The sequence below is a fragment of the Anabas testudineus genome, chromosome 4, assembly GCF_900324465.2.
Source record: "Anabas testudineus chromosome 4, fAnaTes1.2, whole genome shotgun sequence".
NCBI classification, from domain to species: Eukaryota; Metazoa; Chordata; class Actinopteri; order Anabantiformes; family Anabantidae; genus Anabas; species Anabas testudineus.
In genome coordinates this window covers 10,422,567-10,443,843 of record NC_046613.1, presented here as the reverse complement: position 1 = coordinate 10,443,843, position 21,277 = coordinate 10,422,567, and the positions used below count along the sequence as shown (strand labels likewise).

General features: G+C 42.1%; 2 protein-coding genes across 4 annotated transcripts; both read left to right on the top strand.

Moving 5' to 3' along the window:
- The first annotated feature begins 332 nt into the window (after positions 1-332).
- On the top strand, positions 333-5,548 carry LOC113150409 (N-acetylneuraminate lyase-like). 2 transcript variants are annotated; one of them, XM_026342929.1, is made up of 12 exons: positions 333-464; positions 727-812; positions 1,069-1,142; positions 2,123-2,210; positions 2,298-2,355; positions 3,513-3,588; positions 3,729-3,821; positions 3,905-4,050; positions 4,179-4,225; positions 4,332-4,416; positions 4,509-4,548; positions 4,649-5,548. In XM_026342929.1, the coding sequence occupies exons 2-12, from the start codon at positions 733-735 to the stop codon at positions 4,792-4,794; spliced, it is 933 nt and encodes a 310-aa protein (XP_026198714.1). In that variant the 5' UTR covers positions 333-464; positions 727-732; the 3' UTR covers positions 4,795-5,548. The 2 variants fall into 2 exon arrangements, with proteins under 2 accessions (XP_026198714.1, XP_026198705.1); XM_026342920.1 differs by having other exon boundaries at positions 343-531.
- A 9,115-nt stretch (positions 5,549-14,663) lies between these two features.
- On the top strand, positions 14,664-20,536 carry LOC113150786 (N-acetylneuraminate lyase-like). 2 transcript variants are annotated; one of them, XM_026343494.1, is made up of 12 exons: positions 14,664-14,773; positions 15,036-15,121; positions 15,495-15,568; positions 16,549-16,636; positions 16,726-16,783; positions 18,471-18,546; positions 18,699-18,791; positions 18,875-19,020; positions 19,149-19,195; positions 19,300-19,384; positions 19,487-19,526; positions 19,627-20,536. In XM_026343494.1, exons 2-12 carry the CDS (start codon positions 15,042-15,044, stop codon positions 19,770-19,772), a joined length of 933 nt encoding a protein of 310 aa, XP_026199279.1. In that variant the 5' UTR covers positions 14,664-14,773; positions 15,036-15,041; the 3' UTR covers positions 19,773-20,536. The 2 variants fall into 2 exon arrangements, with proteins under 2 accessions (XP_026199279.1, XP_026199270.1); XM_026343485.1 differs by having other exon boundaries at positions 14,679-14,840.
- Positions 20,537-21,277: the final 741 nt, after the last annotated feature.

Below are 21,277 nucleotides of genomic sequence, written 5' to 3'. Positions count from 1 at the left end.
TTTAATGTAGCTATTTTGTTTTAGCCATTGATTTAACATGTATTTAATTTTCTTAATTTACAACATTGTATCAGCTTACAGGCTGATGACTGTAAAATGTCCTAGGTACCTTGAAAGTAACGTTTACGTCCCGTAAAGGATAACTACATTTTTTAATTCCTAAATACGTTTAAAGGCTACTAGAAATATAGTCTATAAGATAATAGGTGAGTGGAATACTATAATATACTATTATGATTTATAAATGGAGTAAATTCCTATTTTTCTCAGTTTATGTTCCCGTTTTTCTTTAATAAACTACATTTCCCATAAAGCCTCGCTGCATCAGTTGACTCTTAGATGGTTTCACATGACATGTAAAGAAACAAATCCCTGACTGGTGTGTCCTGGAAAACAAGTTCCAACCTCCTTCACTTAAATTAAACTGATGTCCACAATTTCAAGACGGAATCGCAGTCGTACAGGTAGAGGGACTTGGACTGAAGTTGAATTCCTCCTCATCAACCTCTGTTTATAGTGTTGTATCATCAGGTGGTTATATTCTGTGTATTATATAGATGTGTGATGCACTGTTTATGAGTTAAGTTACATTTTTATCAAGATAGCGTGATGGTAAATTTTATCTGAGGTGACAGCTTTTAATCGCTGTGCTTTTCTTTTGCAGCATTTTCTTTCACTTCCTTTCTTTTTGCCCTTTCATAACATGTATGTCTGTGTCTTTGTCAGGTTGTTATGTCACTCATGGCTCCTGCTGCCGAAAGAAAGTTGACAGGACTGGTTGCAGCTACATTTACTCCACTCACCACACAAGGGTAAGTAGCTTTTAAAAAGAGTTTCCCTGCATCTGTTTTTTTTTTTTTCCTTGAATGCAGCACTGGCTGAATGATGTGTTTGGTGTCTGAGTGTAACACGTTGAGTTCCTCTGTGAAAAGGTGAAAGTGAGAAATGAGTGTGGAGATATCTAAAAAGCATGGCCATCATGTAGGTGTGGAGTAGCCCTTTATACACTGGTTCGTATCCTTTTCTCCAAATGTGTGGGCCTACATTTCTCACATTCTCCCAAAACAGTGAAATCAACCTAAAAGAGATTGGACGTTATATTGACTACTTGACAGAGAAGCAAGGTGTAAATAACATATTTGGTAAGTTCACAAGTGGATTCTTCCTTTTTTTTTGTAATAGTCTGTGTTCCCAGCTGAATCAATCAACCCATATGACATGTTTTAACCCTGTTGGTTTGTAGAAAAACTTCATGTTTATCCCTCTTTTAACCATGGTAACATCATTTCTGTTTTTTTCTGGTTTAATAGCTTTGAATTTGGACGATGTTGCGCCTCTTTCAATCTAATTGTTAATTAACTTAACTCAGTTTAGCTGTCATTGAAAACTATTGCTTCACTGTATCATGTGTGCTTCAAACCATATCATTCAAGTTTAGATTTGTACTGTAGTTAATGCTTTAGTTTACACTGTTTTATCTGGCCTTTCTGTCCAAATAGGAATATATTAGTATAACTTTGTCTGAGGCTCTGGTGTCAAACTGGTTATTTTTAAAAACTGTCCTTGAAACAGAAACACTGTGAAAACTTAGTCAAAGATACAATGCTTTCCCCTTTTCCCTGCATGATATGACCAAGTTTCCAGTGTGTCAAACGTGACTGTTGCATCTTAACACTTTCCAAATCTTCCTCGTTCAAACTGAGCTTCTCCTTGTGTTAACGTGTAATTTCGTGGACTGGCTCTATCTATACTCAGCAGAGGACGTGTGTGCTGGTCTTTGTGCCTCATCACATTTTTTTTCCTCCTCATCTCACTGTCATTGTCTGCATCACTACTCGTCATCCATTAAATTGTTTTGTCGTGGCACCTATTGCACGCTCAGCTGTTCTGATTGTGAAACCCCCTGTGAATAGTTTCAAGCAGATGTTTCTTTTCCTTAAGCTTGAAATCTTAAGCTTTGCTGTATACAGTAGTTAAGACTTTTGCTTTTATTTTCTCTGGTCATTTGTTTTGTGAATGTTGATTCATTAGAGACAGTTGGCTCTTTCTCTTTACGTTCCTTTTAATATAGACATTTGTGGAAATTTCTCTGTAAATAAGAAAATACTTTACTTGCTTACAGTAAATGGCACCACTGGAGAAAGCATGTCATTTAGTGTTGCAGAGAGGAAGATCCTGGCAGAGGAATGGTGTCAGAAAGCCAAGGGAAAGTAAGTCATCACACAGCCTCTTGGTCTGAATTGTGATGCTTATGTGGAGTTTAATGCGACCTTTCCTCCATGTGTTTGTCTCTACAGAATGGATCAGGTGATTGTGCATGTTGGCTGTATGAATCTTAAAGATTCCCAAGAACTGGTGAGTTGATTTATTTAATCAGGCTTATCTTCAGGAAACCCTGAGTCTAGGTTGTGACAGAAAGCTTCTTTACTGTTAACTAGACTGTTAATTAAAGTGATTTAGTTTGGTTCATTTTCATACTTTTATTCTTCATAGTATATGTTAAACACATATTACGTGTATTTAAATGTGAATTGCTTTGTAATTCAATTATATCCTGTTTCAGTCTGTTACATTAAATCAAGACAGGTTTTTCCCAGTCAGAGTCTGGAGAAATTTGTACCATGTGTCTCAGTTCACTGCAAATCAAATGTATTTATAGCTGTTCCAGGTTGCGAAATTGAAGGTGGAGTAAAATAAGAATGGTCACAGGGAGAGGGGAGATGTGACGTGATTTAAATGTAGAAATAACAGTGAGTATTTTCAGATTGTGCCTTACTGGAAGGCATTCATGAAACGTGCACGAATAGAAGAAAAGTGACTAAAATAGTTGAAGAATTAAATGCAGAGAGCAGTTGAAACCCAGCTTATTTTCTCACCTCCACACTTCTGGCAAATCGCTGTGTGAAATGGGCGTGAATGGCAGTTTGGTATAGTTACTTGGACACAGCCGCCCTGTTCAGACAGGACTATACTGACAGATTAATACCTGTTTTTCTGAGCATCCTTCATGAAACATCCCCTGGACCTCATCCAAATTTCACAGTAACAGACATGCCTTCAATCAAAAGGAGGTTATGTGTCATCACATAGTAAACAAGTTTAGTTCAGTCATAGATTTACTGCATTTTGTCCTTTGAGTGTCTCAGTTAGTTGATTTTTGGCAGACAGAAACAGTTACTATTAGTACAAAAAAGAAAATAGACAGAACGTTACACACCCACTAAAAACACAAAATGTCTGTTGCATTTTACTGTTTTGGCATAAACACTGACAACTGCTTGTGTAATGCCTTTTTCACTGTACAACAGAGTGTCCTGGAAATACTCAGATGTCAGAAAAAGACACAGTTATGGTTAAAGTTCAGTGGTAAACCTGAGCACATAACACTACAGTGTAGTCAGTGAGAAAGATCTTATTTTTAGATCATTCAGACAAGTGATTACTGAGCTATTATAGCAGTAGCTACAAATTGCCTCACTTTTTGTTGTTTTGTTTACCCTCTACCACTCCAGGCTGGCCATGCAGCACAGATTGGGGCAGATGGGATTGCAGTCATTGCCCCCTCCTTCTTCAAGCCCAGCACTGCAGGTAAAAAAAGATGATTTTAGTGATTTTCACTCATTGTCACTGTAACGACTTATTCACAAGTCGTTACTGTTCTTACCAAGCTTAGTTAAAAAGCCAAATCAGGATTTAACCACATTTCTTTCTTTCTCATCCTGCTTCAGAACCATTGAAGATGTTCCTCCATGAAGTGGCTTTAGCTGCTCCAACCCTGCCCTTCTATTATTATCATATTCCTGCTGTCACTGGCGTCAATGGTGAGCGCTGTTCATGACTTATTTTGCAGCTAACCGTCTTTCCTGATGCCGTACTGAATGTGAAATGGTGGTGTTGGTTTCAGTGCTGGCGAGTGATGTGTTGGAAGGTATCGAGGAGCTCATTCCCTCCTTCAGTGGAGTGAAATTCAGTGGGGTCGACCTGATGGACCTTGGTCAGTGTGTCAGCTACAGCCAGCCTCGCTGGTCAGTTCTCTACGGTGTAGACGAGGTCAGACCCCCACCACCCCGACCCCCGATCTGTTTTGGTCCATCTGTTTGTGCTATAGTTGCTCCTACTGCAAAATTATATTTTGTGACTCCAACCTTATCTAAAACTCATCTTTCATTTCTCCTCAGCAACTCCTAGCAGCTCTGGCTCTGGGAGCACACGGAGCAGTTGGCAGGTCAGTCTTTGATCTTGGATATGCATAATAATCTGCCTCCTTTCTTTCTCTCTGCTAATCATTTTACTTGTATTATATATATTGCTATTTCTTTCTCTCTTGACAGTACATATAATTATATGGGATGTCATGTCAACGAGCTCATATCAGCGTTTGATAAAGGCGACATTGTCCAAGCCAGAAGAATACAGGTACTGCGTGTCTCCTTGCTGTTGATCTCAACTTATCTTTTAATCATTTGCTTTTATTTTTAATTATTTTTTTGTCTAATTTCAATGAGCAGTTCAAGATGCAAGAGCTTCTGAGTTATGCTCAGAAACGTGGTGAGTGATAGTTCATATATGTTATCATGTTACAGACAAATAAAGAAAAGATATTACAACCTTTCTCTACCTTTACACCTGTGTTTTTTATTAATAACAGGCTTTGATGTGGGAGTGAACAAGCAGCTGATGATTGAGCTGTCAGGCTTGAATCTGGGGCCCCCTCGACTGCCTGTAATGCCGTGTCCACATGAACAGTGTCTGTGTATTGCACAGAAATATCACAGCATTTTTCCTGAGTGCTGATTCTCCTATGCCCTTAGTCTCTGCACCATCCTAGTTCCTGTTACTAATGTTTTAGTCACACTCAGACTATGGTGGATTCAGCAAACTATTGAGTCATTTGTATTTTGCATTTAAACGTACTGTAAACTGCCACATTTTCATAATCGATCCAATATCATATTTGGATAAATCTTTGCTAAATACATCGCTTATAGTGTAGTAACAAATTTTAAAGCATTCTTTTAGTTAATCTTTCCATTCGTAAAATTGTAAAACCTGATCAAGTATATTAATCTCAATGCTTATTGTTTTAGAAACGATGTGCAATAACAGTTACTGCCATTCCTTTGGGAAACGTGGCAGCAATTCTTCATTTTGGGAACTAGTCTGTTATTACGTTTATTATCTTTTACTGATTTAGATGATTCCTTAAACTCTATATTTTCCTCCCTCATTTCCATAAACGATATTAAACCTTTTTCTACCTTGAAAATCTTGCTGCAGTAAAGTTGAGCAACTTGAGCTGAGCTCATCAGAGGGAGGATAATGAAAGCAAAGGGGGCATTAATACAGTGTAAATGCTGTTTTATGAAATTACATAGTAGTGCCTGACACTCCAAAATGCGTTGATTAAACCATTAGCAATTTAGATTTAGTATTTGTGTCTTTGTTGTTAAAAAATGTATTGTTTCTAAATGGCATAAAAAGGGAAGTACACTGTCTAATGAATGTTTACTTTGTATTATTACAATCATAAATTTCTTGATAATAAATGTGCTGATCCACATTGTTTCATACTGATTCATGTCTCAGTGTTTTGCTCCGTTCCTGAAAAGTTTTAAAATCACAAAGCCACATTTTTGCAAGAACGTTAAAACAACATTGGTTTATGTTGAGACAACAAAGAGCGATCCATGCCAGTGAGTGTGTCATGTGGCTCTGATTTCTAGTTATGGTGATGGTTTGCAAAACTCAGTAATGAACTGTAAGCTTGGAACAGATTCTCAAACAATCTAATTTAAATCAAAAGGTCACTGATGCACCATGCAGATGATCCATGCTGAGAGTTTCAGCTTCTACACTTATTAAATTATGGCTTATCTTAAAATTTAGCTGCCCTTGTCACTAAAAGCTGTAAACCACCACAATAAACGGCATGAAAAGTAGTTACTATACCCCCTTAAGCTACTACAACAGTAAAATACTTTTAAAGATTAATGCATCAGTCTTAACAATCACTTGTGATGGAGTCTATAGCTCTTCATTGTACTGTTTCGCGCCATAAAGACACCTTACAATGATATGAATTATCCTATGAAGGGACACACTTCTTTTTTTACATGTCCTCCCTCATCAGACCCACAAATCATTAGCCAGGGCAGAAGACATGCCACACAGCAGATGCCAGAGGGTCACTTAGTGTATATCAGTTGTGTCAGGCCGCAGCCTGTGACAGTGACTCCCGGTGGATATGCCACCTGAATCATTCAGTTTTCACCAGTCCCAACACTCAGAGGTCAGGAGAGGCCTGTTGAACTCTTTCATGATCAAGAAAGTCCTTTCATTCTCTCTGCGTCTTTATATAACTCATCTGACCACAGTTTGGACATATATTCAGACGAGTGATAGAGATGTAAAGTATCAGTCTCTGCAAGATGCTGCTTCACAGCTGAACTGTCCTTGTGCGTTCCAGTAAAGTAAAAAAACAAAACAAAACAAACATGTATATGTAGTCCCCCTCCCTGAACTGCCACCTTACTGTGGTGGTGGGGTTTGAGTGTCCGAATTACCCTAGGAGCTATGTTGCCGGGGACTTAAGCCCCTGGTAGGGTCTCCCAAGGCAAACAGGTCCTAGGCGACGGGCCAGACTAAGAGCAGTTCATAAACCCCTTATGTTGAATATAATATCAAGGTTAGTTACGTCGCCCGGATTGGCGTCACCGGGGCCCCACCCTGGAGCCAGGCCTGGGGTTGGGGCACATAGGCTAGCACTTGGTGGCCGGGATCTTTCCCACGGGACCCGGCCGGGCGTAGCCCGAAGGAGCGACGCGGGACCGGCTTCCCGTAGGCCCACCACCCGCAGCAAGGACCATAGGGGGCCGGTGCAGTGTGGATTGGGTGGCAGCCGTGTGGAGGTGCCTCGACAACCCAATCCCTGGACAAGGAATCTGGCAACTGGGACATGGAATGTCACCTCACTGGGTGGAATGGAGCCTGAACTTGTGTTGGAGGTTGAGCGGTACCGGCTAGAGATAGTTGGGCTCACTTCCACACACAGTCTGGGCTCTGGAACACAACTCCTTGAGAGAGGTTGGACTCTCTTCTACTCTGGAGTTGCCCATGGTGAGAGGCGGCGGGCAGGGGTGGGCTTGCTTGTAGCCCCCCAGCTCAACTCCCATGTGTTGGAGTTTTCCCCGGTGGACGAGAGAGTTGTTTCCCTGCGCCTTCGGGTAGGGGATAGGTCTCTCACTGTTGTTTGTGCCTATGGGCCAAATAGCAGTGTAGAGTACCCGGCTTTCATTGGGTCTCTGGAAAGGGTACTGGAAGGTGCTCCGCCTGGGGACTCTGTCGTCCTACTGGGGGATTTCAACGTCCACGTGGGCAATGACAGTGATACCTGGAGGGGCGTGATTGGGAGGAACGGCCTCCCGGATCTGAACCCGAGTGGTGTTTTGTTATTGGACTTCTTTGCTAGTCACAGTTTGTCCATAACGAACACCATGTTCAAGCATAAGAGTGTCCATCAGTGCACGTGGCACCAGGACACCCTAGGTTGGAGGTCTATGATCGACTTTGTGGTTGTGTCATCTGACCTCTGACCATATGTCTTGGACACTCGGGTGAAGAGAGGGGCTGAGCTGTCAACTGATCACCACCTGGTGGTGAGTTGGATCTGGTGGCGGAGGAGGAAGCTGGATAGACTTGGCAGACCCATACGTATTGTGAGGGTCTGTTGGGAACGTCTGGTGGAATCCTCTGTCAGAGAGGTCTTCAACTCCCACCTCCGGGAGAGCTACAACCAGGTCCCGAGGGAGTCTGGAGACATTGAGTCCGAGTGGACCATGTTTTCCACCTCCATTGTCAATGCGGCTGTTCGGAGCTGTGGCCGTAGGGTCTCTGGTGCCTGTCGCGGCAGCAATCCCCGAACTCGGTGGTGGACACTGGAAGTAAGGGAAACTGAAGAAGGAGTCTTATCAGGCCTGGTTGGCCTGTGGGACTCCTGACGCAGCTGATGGGTATCGGCAGGCCAAACGTGCCGCAGCCCGTGTGGTCACAGAGGCAAAAACTCGGGCCCGGGAGAAGTTCGGCGAGGCCATGGAGGAGGACTATCAGTCTGCCTCAAGGACATTCTGGCAAACCGTCCGGCGCCTCAGAAGGGGAAAGCAGTTTCCTGCCAACACTGTTTACAGTGGAAGTGGGGAGCTGTTGACACGCCTTTGCAGCATCGCGTGGAGATTAGGGACAGTACCTCTGGACTGGCAGACCGGGGTGGTGGTTCCTCTTTTTAAAAAGGGATACCGGAGGGTGTGTTTCAACTATAGGGGGATCACACTCCTCAGCCTCCCTGGGAAAGTCTATGCCAGAGTGCTGGAGAGGAGAATTAGGCCGCTAGTCGAACCTCGGATCCAGGAGGAACAATGCGGTTTTCGTCCTGGCCGTGGAACACGGGACCAGCTCCATACTCTTGCCAGGGTGCTCGAGGGTTCATGGGAGTTCGCCCATCCAGTCTACACATGTTTTGTGGACTTGGAGAAGGCGTTTGACCGTGTCCCTCGTGGCATCCTGTGGGAGGTACTTCGGGAATACGGGATTCAGGGCCCTTTGTTAAGGGCCGTTCGGTCCTTGTAGGACCGGAGTAGGAGCTTGGTTCGCAGTTCGAGTTATGCTCCCTTCCTGAAAAGTTTCAAAATCACAAAGCCACATTTATTATTAAGAAATTTACTTTGTATTATTACAATCACAAATTTCTTGATAATAAATGTGCTGATCCACATTGTTTCATACTGATTCATGTCTCAGTGTTTTGCTCCCTTCCTGAAAAGTTTTTAAATCCCAAAGCCACATTTTTGCAAGAACGTTAAAACAACATTGGTTTATGTTGAGACAGCAAAGAGCGATCCATGCCAGTGAGTGTGTCGTGTGGTTTCTAATCAACTGTCATTTCTGCATTGTCTTTGTTCCTGCTCTCTAGCTTTGGATTCTTAAACTTTCCATGGACAGATTATAGTTTACACTTTTAAGGAGTATTCTGTATTTATGTGATTAGAGTCCTCAGAGCCAAAGTCACAGAGCCTGTGACAGTGACTCCCGGTGGATATGCCACCTGAATCATTCTGTTTTCACCAGTACCAACACTCAGAGGTCAGGAGAGGCCTTGTGAACTCTTTCATGATCAAGAAAGTCCTTTCATTCTCTCTGCGTCTTTATATAACTCATCTGACCACAGTTTGGACATATATTCAGACGAGTGATAGAGATGTAAAGTATCAGTCTCTGCAAGATGCTGCTTCACAGCTGAACTGTCAGTGAGTGCTTGTGCGTTCCAGTAAAGTAAAAAAAACAAACAAACATGTATATGTAGTCCCCCTCCCTGAACTGCCACCTTACTGTGGTGGAGGGGTTTGAGTGTCCGAATGAAGCCGTCAAGTTGAAGAAGGAGTCTTGTCAGGCCTGGTTGGCCTGTGGGACTCCTGACGCAGCTGATGGGTATCGGCAGGCCAAACGTGCCGCAGCCCGTGCGGTCACAGAGGCAAAAACTCAGGCCTGGGAGAAGTTCGGCGAGGCCATGGAGGAGGACTATAAGTCTGCCTCAAGGAAATTCTGGCAAACCGTCCGGCGCCTCAGAAGGGGAAAGCAGTTTCCTGCCAACACTGTTTACAGTGGAGGTGGGGAGCTGTTGACACGCCTTTGCAGCATCGCGTGGAGATTAGGGACAGTACCTCTGGACTGGCAGACCGGGGTGGTGGTTCCTCTTTTTAAAAAGGGGGACCGGAGGGTGTGTTTCAACTATAGGGGGATCACACTCCTCAGCCTCCCTGGGAAAGTCTATGCCAGAGTGCTGGAGAGGAGAATTAGGCCGCTAGTCGAACCTCGGATCCAGGAGGAACAATGCGGTTTTCGTCCTGGCCGTGGAACACGGGACATGCTCCATACTCTTGCCAGGGTGCTCGAGGGTTCATGGGAGTTCGCCCATCCAGTCTACACATATTTTGTGGACTTGGAGAAGGCGTTTGACCGTGTCCCTCGTGGCATCCTGTGGGAGGTACTTCGGGAATACGGGATTCAGGGCCCTTTGTTAAGGGCCGTTCGGTCCTTGTAGGACCGGAGTAGGAGCTTGGTTCGCAGTTCGAGTTATGCTCCCTTCCTGAAAAGTTTCAACATCACAAAGCCACATTTATTATTAAGAAATTTACTTTGTATTATTACAATCACAAATTTCTTGATAATAAATGTGCTGATCCACATTGTTTCATACTGATTCATGTCTCAGTGTTTTGCTCCCTTCCTGAAAAGTTTTTAAATCCCAAAGCCACATTTTTGCAAGAATGTTAAAACAACATTGGTTTATGTTGAGACAGCAAAGAGCGATCCATGCCAGTGAGTGTGTCGTGTGGTTTCTAATCAACTGTCATTTCTGCATTGTTTTTGTTCCTGCTCTCTAGCTTTGGATTCTTAAACTTTCCATCGACAGATTATAGTTTACACTTCACCTTTAAGGAGTATTCTGTATTTATGTGATTAGAGTCCTCAGAGCCAAAGTCACAGAGCCTGTGACAGTGACTCCCGGTGGATATGCCACCTGAATCATTCTGTTTTCACCAGTACCAACACTCAGAGGTCAGGAGAGGCCTTGTGAACTCTTTCATGATCAAGAAAGTCCTTTCATTCTCTCTGCGTCTTTATATAACTCATCTGACCACAGTTTGGACATATATTCAGACGAGTGATAGAGATGTAAAGTATCAGTCTCTGCAAGATGCTGCTTCACAGCTGAACTGTCAGTGAGTGCTTGTGCGTTCCAGTAAAGTAAAAAAAACAAACAAACATGTATATGTAGTCCCCCTCCCTGAACTGCCACCTTACTGTGGTGGAGGGGTTTGAGTGTCCGAATGAAGCCGTCAAGTTGAAGAAGGAGTCTTGTCAGGCCTGGTTGGCCTGTGGGACTCCTGACGCAGCTGATGGGTATCGGCAGGCCAAACGTGCCGCAGCCCGTGCGGTCACAGAGGCAAAAACTCGGGCCTGGGAGAAGTTCGGCGAGGCCATGGAGGAGGACTATCGATCTGCCTCAAGGAAATTCTGGTAAACCGTCCAGCGCCCTCAGAAGGGGAAAGCAGGTTCCTGCCAACACTGTTTACAGTGGAGGGCTGCTGACTTCGACTGGGGACATTGTAGGGCGGTGGAAGGAATACTTTGAGGATCTCCTCAACCCCGTCGACACGCCTTCTGTTGAGGAAGCAGAGGCTGAGGACTCAGAGGCTGACTTGTCCATTTCCCTGGTCGAAGTCACTGAGGTAGTCAGTAAGCTCCTCAGTGGCAAGGCACCAGGGGTGGATGAAATTCGCCCTGACTACCTTAAGTCTCTGGGTGTTGTAGGGCTGTCTTGGTTGACACGCCTTTGCAGCATCGCGTGGAGAATCACTTCCGGCGCCGGTCGAGCTGGCTGCTGCTAGTCTTTTCCTACTTTTTCTACTTTTTTTTCTTTTAAAAACTTTTTTAGGTTTACTCAACTGCTGGCATGTGTATATAGTCTGTATACATATATATATATATTTTAAGGTTTAGCACAACAGAAACCTGTAATTAAACGATGTGCGTTGGAACTTGTGCGCCCATTGTTTACAGTGAGGAACAGCTGCTCACGCTGCGCAGCGCTGTACTGTTCCCCAGGGACAGACAGGTGACACAGTATGTCACCTGTCCCACCAGAGACAATAAAATATTGGATTTGTTTTATGCCAACGCCAAGGAGGCATACTGTGCATCCTCCCTCCATCCACTGGGGAGAGCTGACCACACCATTGTACATCTCCAGCCTGTGTATACACCTGTAGTACACAGGCAGCCAGTGGTGCCCCTTACAGTGAAGAGGTGGACTGCTGAGAGCGAGGAGGCTCTCAGGGACTGTTTCAACACCACTGTGTGGATGGAGCTTTGTGACCCACATGGGGAGGACATCAGTGGTCTCACAGACTGCATAACGGACTACATAAACTTTTGCTTTGACACAGCAATAGCCCTTCACACCTCTGGCCCATCTCAGCAAACCACTCCACCTGGACTACCCCCCACAGCATTAGCCCTTCACACCTCTGGCCCATCTCACCAAACCACTTTACATCTCACTGGATCCAGCCACCCCTGCAGTACAGAGCCCCCCTGCTCACCCCTATTCTTTTCAGCTGCCCAGGTGAGAAAAGAGCTGAGGAAGATCAAGGCAAAGAAAGCAGCCGGACCAGATGGCATCAGCTCCAGACTCCTTAAGTCCTGCGCCAATGAACTGTGTGGCGTTCTGGAGCATGTCTTTAACCTGAGCCTAAAGCTGAGGGTGGTACCACAACTTTGGAAGACCTCCTGTGTGGTACCTGTGCCTAAGACACCACATGCCAGAGATCCCAGCAGCTTCAGACCAGTGGCCCTTACTTCACACCTGATGAAGACACTGGAGAGACTGGTCCTGGGCCACCTCCGCTCCACAGTGGGCCCTTCCCTAGAACCACTGCAATTTGCCTACCAACCTGGCATCGGAGTAGAGGACGCTGTTATCTTCCTGATACACCGTGGTCTTACTCACCTGGAGAAGCCCGGCAGCACTGTAAGGATCATGTTTTTTTTTATTTCTCGAGTGCTTTCAACACCATCCAGCTGGTGCTTTTGAAAGACAACCTGGAGAAGGCTGGTGTGGACCTTGATCTTACAGAGTGGATCCTCGACTATCTCACAAATAGGCCACAGTTTGTGAGAGCCCGGGACTGTACGTCTGACCGGGTGACCTGCAGTGTGGGAGCCCCCCAGGGGACTGTTCTGGCCCCTCTTCCTCTTCACCCTCTACACTGCAGACTTCAGGCACAACACGGACAGCTGTGTTCTCTGATGATTCTGCGATTGTCGGCCTGATTACTGATGATGAAGACGCAGAGTACAGAGGACTTACGCAGAACTTTGTGGCCTGGTGTCGGCAAAACCACCTTCTGATCAATGTGAATTTTTTTGGAGTGAAGGGAGCACTCCTGAAGACCTTCTATGACTCTGTAGTGGCATCAGCCATCCTGTACGGTGTGGCCTGCTGGAGCAGCAGCATCACAGAGAGGGAGAGGAAGAAGCTGGACAAAGTAATCAAGAAGTCCAGCTCTGTCCTGGGCTGTCCCTTGGACTCAGTGCGAGAGGTGGGTGAGAGAAGGGTCCTGGCAAAACTGACCACGAGCTGGACCACGAGTCTCACCCACTGCAGGACGCCCTGTCTGCTCTGGGGAGCAGCTTCAGTGACAGACTGATCCACCCTTGCTGTGCGAAGGAGAGATTACGCAGATCTTTTCTCCCTGCTGCAGTCAGACTGTACAATGTACACTGTTGATACTCATATTACACCTGTGCAATAATCATAAACCAACTTACAATGTACATTTTCAATACTGCCATCCAGTAATATCCTTATACTGTACATACTTACACTGCTACATATACTGTACTTACATGTATATATTTTATTTATTACTGTACGGTTTGTACTACTACTACCAGGTTTCAAAGTTTAGTCTTTCGTCTCCTTTGGTCAGACTATCTTTCTGACACTCTAGTGTTTAAGCTGTAGTAAAAATGCAATTTCCCCATTGTGGGACTAATAAAGGTTTTCTTATCTTATCTTATTTTAGATTAGGGACAGTACCTCTGGACTGGCAGACCGGGTTGGGGGTTCCTCTTTTTAAAAAGGGGGACCGGAGGGTGTGTTCCAACTATAGGGGGATCACACTCCTCAGCCTCCCTGGGAAAGTCTATGCCAAAGTGCTGGAGAGGAGAATTAGGACTTCTGAGTTATTCTCCCTTCCTGAAAAGTTTCAAAATCACAAAGCCACATTTATTATTAAGAAATTTGCTTTGTATTATTACAATCACAAATTTCTTGATAATAAATGTGCTGATCCACATTGTTTCATACTGATTCATGTCTCAGTGTTTTGCTCCCTTCCTGAAAAGTTTTAAAATCACAAAGCCACATTTTTGCAAGACCTGTAAAACAACATTGGTTTATGTTGAGACAGCAAAGAGCGATCCATGCCAGTGAGTGTGTCATGTGGTTTCTAATTAACTGTCATTTCTGCATTGTTTTTGTTCCTGCTCTCTAGCTTTGGATTCTTAAACTTTCCATCGACAGATTATAGTTTACACTTCACCTTAAAGGAGTATTCTGTATTTGTGTGATTAAAGTCCTCAGAGCCAAACTGTGTTCACAGTGTCATTGTTAATTACAGACATCATCAGTGGATGGTTTGTAATGAACTGTAAGCTTGGTACAGATTCTCAAACAATCTGATTTAAATCAAAAGGTCACTGATGCACCATGCAGATGATCCATGTTGAGAGTTTCAGCTTCTACACTTATTAAATTATGGCTTATCTTAAAATTTAGCTGCCCTTGTCACTAAAAGCTGTAAACCACCACAATAAACTGCATGATATACCCCCTTAAGCTACTACAACAGTAAAATACTTTTAAAGATTAATGCATCTATAAGATAATAGGTGAGTGGAATACTATAGCATACTATAATATATTATTAATATTCATAAATGGAGTAAATTCATATATTTTTCAGTTTATGTTCCCATTTTTACTTAATGAACTACATTTCCCATGAATCCTCGCTGCATCAGTTGACTCTTAGATGGTTTCACATGACATGTAAAGAAACAAATCCCTGATTGGTGTGTCCTGGAAAACAAGTTCCAACCTCCTTCACTTAAATTAAACTGATGTCCACAATTTCAAGACGCAGTCGTACAGGTAGAGGGACTTGGACTGAAGTTGAATTCCTCCTCATCAACCTCTGTTTATAGTGTTGTATCATCAGGTGGTTATATTCTGTGTATTATATAGATGTGTGATGCACTGTTTATGAGTTAAGTTACATTTTTATCAAGATAGCGTGATGGTAAATTTTATCTGAGGTGACAGCTTTTAATCGCTGTGTTTTTCTTTTGCAGCATTTTCTTTCACTTCCTTTCTTTTTTCCCTTTCATAACATGTATGTCTGTGTCTTTGTCAGGTTGTTATGTCACTCATGGCTCCTGCTGCCGAAAGAAAGTTGACAGGACTGGTTGCAGCTACATTTACTCCACTCACCACACAAGGGTAAGTAGCTTTTAAAAACAGTTTCCCTGCATCTGTTTTTTTTTTTCCTTGAATGCTTGATTTTGATTGATCTTGTTGGGCTACATGTGTTTCTTGTCTGTCTTGTGAAGCACTTTGTAACATATGTTTAGAAAAGTGCTCTATAAATAAATTTATTATTATTATTATTGAATGCAGCACTGGCTGAATGATGTGTTTGGTGTCTGAGTGTAACACGTTGAGTTCCTCTGTGAAAAGTTGAAAGTGAGAAATGAGTGTGGAGATATCTAAAAAGCATGGCCATCATGTAGGTGTGGAGTAGCCCTTTATACACTGGTTCGTATCCTTTTCTCCAAATGTGTGGGCCTACATTTCTCACATTCTCCCAAAACAGTGAAATCAACCTAAAAGAGATTGGACGTTATATTGACTACTTGACAGAGAAGCAAGGTGTAAATAACATATTTGGTAAGTTCACAAGTGGATTCTTCCTTTTTTTTTGTAATAGTCTGTGTTCCCAGCTGAATCAATCAACCCATGTGACATGTTTTAACCCTGTTGGTTTGTAGAAATACTTCATGTTTATCCCTCTTTTAACCATGGTAACATCATTTCTGTTTTTTTCTGGTTTAATAGCTTTGAATTTGGACGATGTAGCGCCTCTTTCAATCTAATTGTTAATTAACTTAACTCAGTTTAGCTGTCATTGAAAATTATTGCTTCACTGTATCATGTGTGCTTCAAACCATATCATTCAAGTTTAGATTTGTACTGTGGTTAATGCTTTAGTTTACACTGTTTTATCTGGCCTTTCTGTCCAAATAGGAATATATTAGTATAACTTTGTCTGAGGCTCTGGTGTCAAACTGGTTATTTTTAAAAACTGTCCTTGAAACAGAAACACTGTGAAAACTTAGTCAAAGATACAATGCTTTCCCCTTTTCCCTGCATGATATGACCAAGTTTCCAGTGTGTCAAACGTGACTGTTGCATCTTAACACTTTCCAAATCTTCCTCGTTCAAACTGAGCTTCTCCTTGTGTTAACGTGTAATTTCGTGGACTGGCTCTATCTATACCCAGCAGAGGACGTGTGTGCTGATCTTTGTGCCTCATCACATTTTCTTTCCTCCTCATCTCACTGTCATTGTCTGCATCACTACTCGTCATCCATTAAATTGTTTTGTCGTGGCACCTATTGCACGCTCAGCTGTTCTGATTGTCAAACCCCCTGTGAATAGTTTCAAGCAGATGTTTCTTTTCCTTAAGCTTGAAATCTTAAGCTTTGCTGTATACAGTAGTTAAGACTTTTGCTTTTATTTTCTCTGGTCATATGTTTTGTGAATGGTGATTCATTAGAGACAGTTGGCTCTTTCTCTTTACGTTCCTTTTAGTATAGACATTTGTGGAAATTTCTCTGTAAATAAGAAAATACTTTACTTGCTTACAGTAAATGGCACCACTGGAGAAAGCATGTCACTTAGTGTTGCAGAGAGGAAGATCCTGGCAGAGGAATGGTGTCAGAAAGCCAAGGGAAAGTAAGTCATCACACAGCCTCTTGGTCTGAATTGTTATGTTGTTATGTGGAGTTTAATGCGACCTTTCCTCCATGTGTTTGTCTCTACAGAATGGATCAGGTGATTGTGCATGTTGGCTGTATGAATCTTAAAGATTCCCAAGAACTGGTGAGTTGATTTACTTAATCAGGCTTATCTTCAGGAAACCCTGAGTCTAGGTTGTTACAGAAAGCTTCTTTACTGTTAACTAGACTGTTAATTAAAGTGATTTAGTTTGGTTCATTTTCATACTTTTATTCTTCATAGTATATGTTAAATACATATTACGTGTACCGTATTTTCCGCACTATAAGGCGCACCTAAAAGCCTTCAATTTTCTCAAAAGCCGACAGTGCGCCTTATAATCCGGTGCGCCTTATATATGGATCAATATTGAGCCGGTAAGCAGCCACCGACTCCATTTTCCCTCGTAGAAGAAGTAGCGCGCGGTGCATGCTGGGATATATGACTGTGCCAAATGTGCCGTTTCATTTCCATTTGTGTGTTTGTGCAAAGACCCCAAAATGGCTCCTAATAAGAGACACGCTTACAACGCAGAGTTTAAACTCAAGTCGATCAGTCACGCAGTAGAACAGCAGCGAGAGAATTTAACATTAATGAATCAATGGTGCGGTTTCTTGTCTTTACTGGAGTTGTGAACTGAGGAGTACATTGCTCTCAACTACATTTTATCCTATCTTTTCTTTATGTAACTGAAAGAAACTAAATTAACAAATAATACACATCGTTACACATTTGGTATGTTATACTCTCACACGCTAGCTTGACTTGAATGAAGCTAATTACAATAACACGCACACGTAATTTATCACATGTAACAGGTAACAACTAACAAACTTCTAATGATAATAAACATGTTAATACTTACAAAGACAAATGCTTTCCAAGGCACAAACGTATAAAGCACACTCAGCATATACATGAACCAGTTGGTTTTACTGTGGAAACTAAACTAGTTTAATTTACCGACGGAGAAAATACGTCAAGCTGTACTATTGAACAGAGTGGAAAGAGCGCTCACTCTGCAACTAATGGGGTTAGGGTTAGTATTTTCAGATTGTGCCTTACTGGGAGGCATTCATGAAACGTGCACGAATAGAAGAAAAGTGACTAAAATAGTTGAAGAATTAAATGCAGAGAGCAGTTGAAACCCAGCTTATTTTCTCACCTCCACACTTCTGGCAAATCGCTGTGTGAAGTGGGCGTGAATGGCAGTTTGGTATAGTTACTTGGACACAGCCGCCCTGTTCAGACAGGACTATACTGACAGATTAATACCTGTTTTTCTGAGCATCCTTCATGAAACATCCCCCTGGACCTCATCCAAATTCCACAGTAACAGACAATCCTTCAATCAAAAGGAGGTTATGTGTCATCACATAGTAAACAAGTTTAGTTCAGTCATAGATTTACTGCATTTTGTCCTTTCAGTGTCTCAGTTAATTGATTTTTGGCAGACAGAAACAGTTACTATTAGTACAAAAAAGAAAATAGACAGAACGTTACACACCCACTAAAAACACAAAATATCTATTGCATTTTATTGTTTTGGCTTAAACACTGACAACTGCTTGTGTAATGCCTTTTTCACTGTACAACAGAGTTTCCTAGAAATACTCAGATGTCAGAAAAAGACACAGTTATGGTTAAAGTTCAGTGGTAAACCTGAGCACATAACACTACAGTGTAGTCAGTGAGAAAGATCTTATTTTAATCAAGTGATTACTGAGCTATTATAGCAGTAGCTACAAATTGCCTCACTTTTTGTTGTTTTGTTTACCCTCTACCACTCCAGGCTGGCCATGCAGCACAGATTGGGGCAGATGGGATTGCAGTCATTGCCCCCTCCTTCTTCAAGCCCAGCACTGCAGGTAAAAAAAGATGATTTTAGTAATTTTCATTTTCAAATGAAACATCAGTCACTTTAACGACTCATTCACAAGTCGTTACTGTTCTTACCAAGCTTAGTTAAAAAGCCAAATCAGGATTTAACCACATTTCTTTCTTTCTCATCCTGCTTCAGAACCATTGAAGATGTTCCTCCATGAAGTGGCTTTAGCTGCTCCAACCCTGCCCTTCTATTATTATCATATTCCTGCTGTCACTGGCGTCAATGGTGAGCGCTGTTCATGACTTATTTTGCAGCTAACAGTCTTTCCTGATGCCGTACTGAATGTGAAATGGTCGTGTTGGTTTCAGTGCTGGCGAGTGATGTGTTGGAAGGTATCGAGGAGCTCATTCCCTCATTCAGTGGAGTGAAATTCAGTGGGGTCGACCTGATGGACCTTGGTCAGTGTGTCAGCTACAGCCAGCCTCGCTGGTCAGTTCTCTACGGTGTAGACGAGGTCAGACCCCCACCACCCCGACCCCCGATCTGTTTTGGTCCATCTGTTTGTGCTATAGTTGCTCCTACTGCAAAATTATATTTTGTGACTCCAACCTTATCTAAAACACATCTTTCATTTCTCCTCAGCAACTCCTAGCAGCTCTGGCTCTGGGAGCACACGGAGCAGTTGGCAGGTCAGTCTTTGATCTTGGATATGCATAATAATCTGCCTCCTTTCTTTCTCTCTGCTAATCATTTTACTTGTATTGTACATTGCTATTTCTTTCTCTCTTGACAGTACATATAATTATATGGGATGTCATGTCAACGAGCTCATATCAGCGTTTGATAAAGGCGACATTGTCCAAGCCAGAAGAATACAGGTACTGCGTGTCTCCTTGCTGTTGATCTCAACTTATCTTTTAATCATTTGCTTTCATTTTTAATTATTTTTTTTTCCCTCTTGGTCTAATTTCAATGAGCAGTTCAAGATGCAAGAGCTTCTGAGTTATGCTCAGAAACGTGGTGAGTGATAGTTCATATATGTTATCATGTTACAGACAAATAAAGAAAAGACATTACAATCTTTCTCTACCTTTACACCTGTGTTTTTTATTAATAACAGGCTTTGATGTGGGAGTGAACAAGCAGCTGATGATTGAGCTGTCAGGCTTGAATCTGGGGCCCCCTCGACTGCCTGTAATGCCGTGTCCACATGAACAGTGTCTGTGTATTGCACAGAAATATCACAGCATTTTTCCTGAGTGCTGATTCTTCTATGCCCTTAGTCTCTGCACCATCCTAGTTCCTGTTACTAATGTTTTAGTCACACTCAGACTATGGTGGATTCAGCAAACTATTGAGTCATTTGTATTTTGCATTTAAACGGACTGTAAACTGCCACATTTTCATAATCAATCCAAAATCATACTTGGATAAATCTTTGCTTAATACATCGCTTATAGTGTAGTAACAAATTTTAAAGCATTCTTTTAGTTAATCTTTCCATTCGTAAAATTGTAAAACCTGATCAAATATATTAATCTCAATGCTTATTGTTTTAGAAACGATGTGCAATAACAGTTACTGCCATTCCCTTGGGAAATGTGGCAGCAATTCTTCATTTTGGGAACTAGTCTGTTATTACGTTTATTATCTTTTACTGATTTAGATGATTCCTTAAACTCTATATTTTCCTCCCTCATTTCCATAAACGATATTAAACCTTTTTCTACCTTGAAAATCTTGCTGCAGTAAAGTTGAGCAACTTGAGCTGAGCTCATCAGAGGGAGGATAATGAAAGCAAAGGGGGCATTAATACAGTGTAAATGCTGTTTTATGAAATTACATAGTAGTGCCTGACACTCCAAAATACGCTGATTAAACCATTAGCAATTTAGATTTAGCATTTGTTTCTTTGTTGTTAAAAAATGTATTGTTTCTAAATGGCATAAAAAGGGAAGTACACTGTGTAATGGATCTTTACTGTATTATTACAATCACAAATTTCTTGATAATAAATGTGTTGATCCACATTGTTTCATACTGATTCATGTCTCAGTGTTTTGCTCCCTTCCTGAAAAGTTTTAAAATCACAAAGCCACATTTTTGCAAGAACGTTAAAACAACATTGGTTTATGTTGAGACAGCAAAGAGCGATCCATGCCAGTGAGTGTGTCATGTGGTTTCTAATTAACTGTCATTTCTGCATTGTTTTTGTTCCTGCTCTCTAGCTTTGGATTCTTAAACTATCCATCGACAGATTATAGTTTACACTTCACCTTTAAGGAGTATTCTGTATTTGTGTGATTAGAGTCCTCAGACCCAAACTGTGTTCACATTGTCATTGTTATTTACAGACATCATCAGTGGATGGTTTGCAAAATTCAGTAATGAACTGTAAGCTTGGTACAGATTCTCAAACAATCTAATTTAAATCAAAAGGTCACTTATTAAACTTATTAAATTATGTCTTATCTTAATATTTAGCTGCACCCAAATTCAATCTTAGATGGAAATGTTGTCTTTTTATCCAGCTACATTTATTGGGTAGATCTTATTTCACAGATTAAAAACACAGCGAGCAAACAAGATTAAACCAGTTGTAGTTGGTGGCCCTTGTCACTAAAAGCTGTAAACCACCACAATAAACTGCAAGAAAAGTAGTTACTATACCCCCTCAAGCTACTACAACAGTAAAATGCTTTTAAAGATTAATGCATCAGTCTTAACAATCACTTGTGATGGAGTCTATAGCTCTTCATTGTACTGTTTCG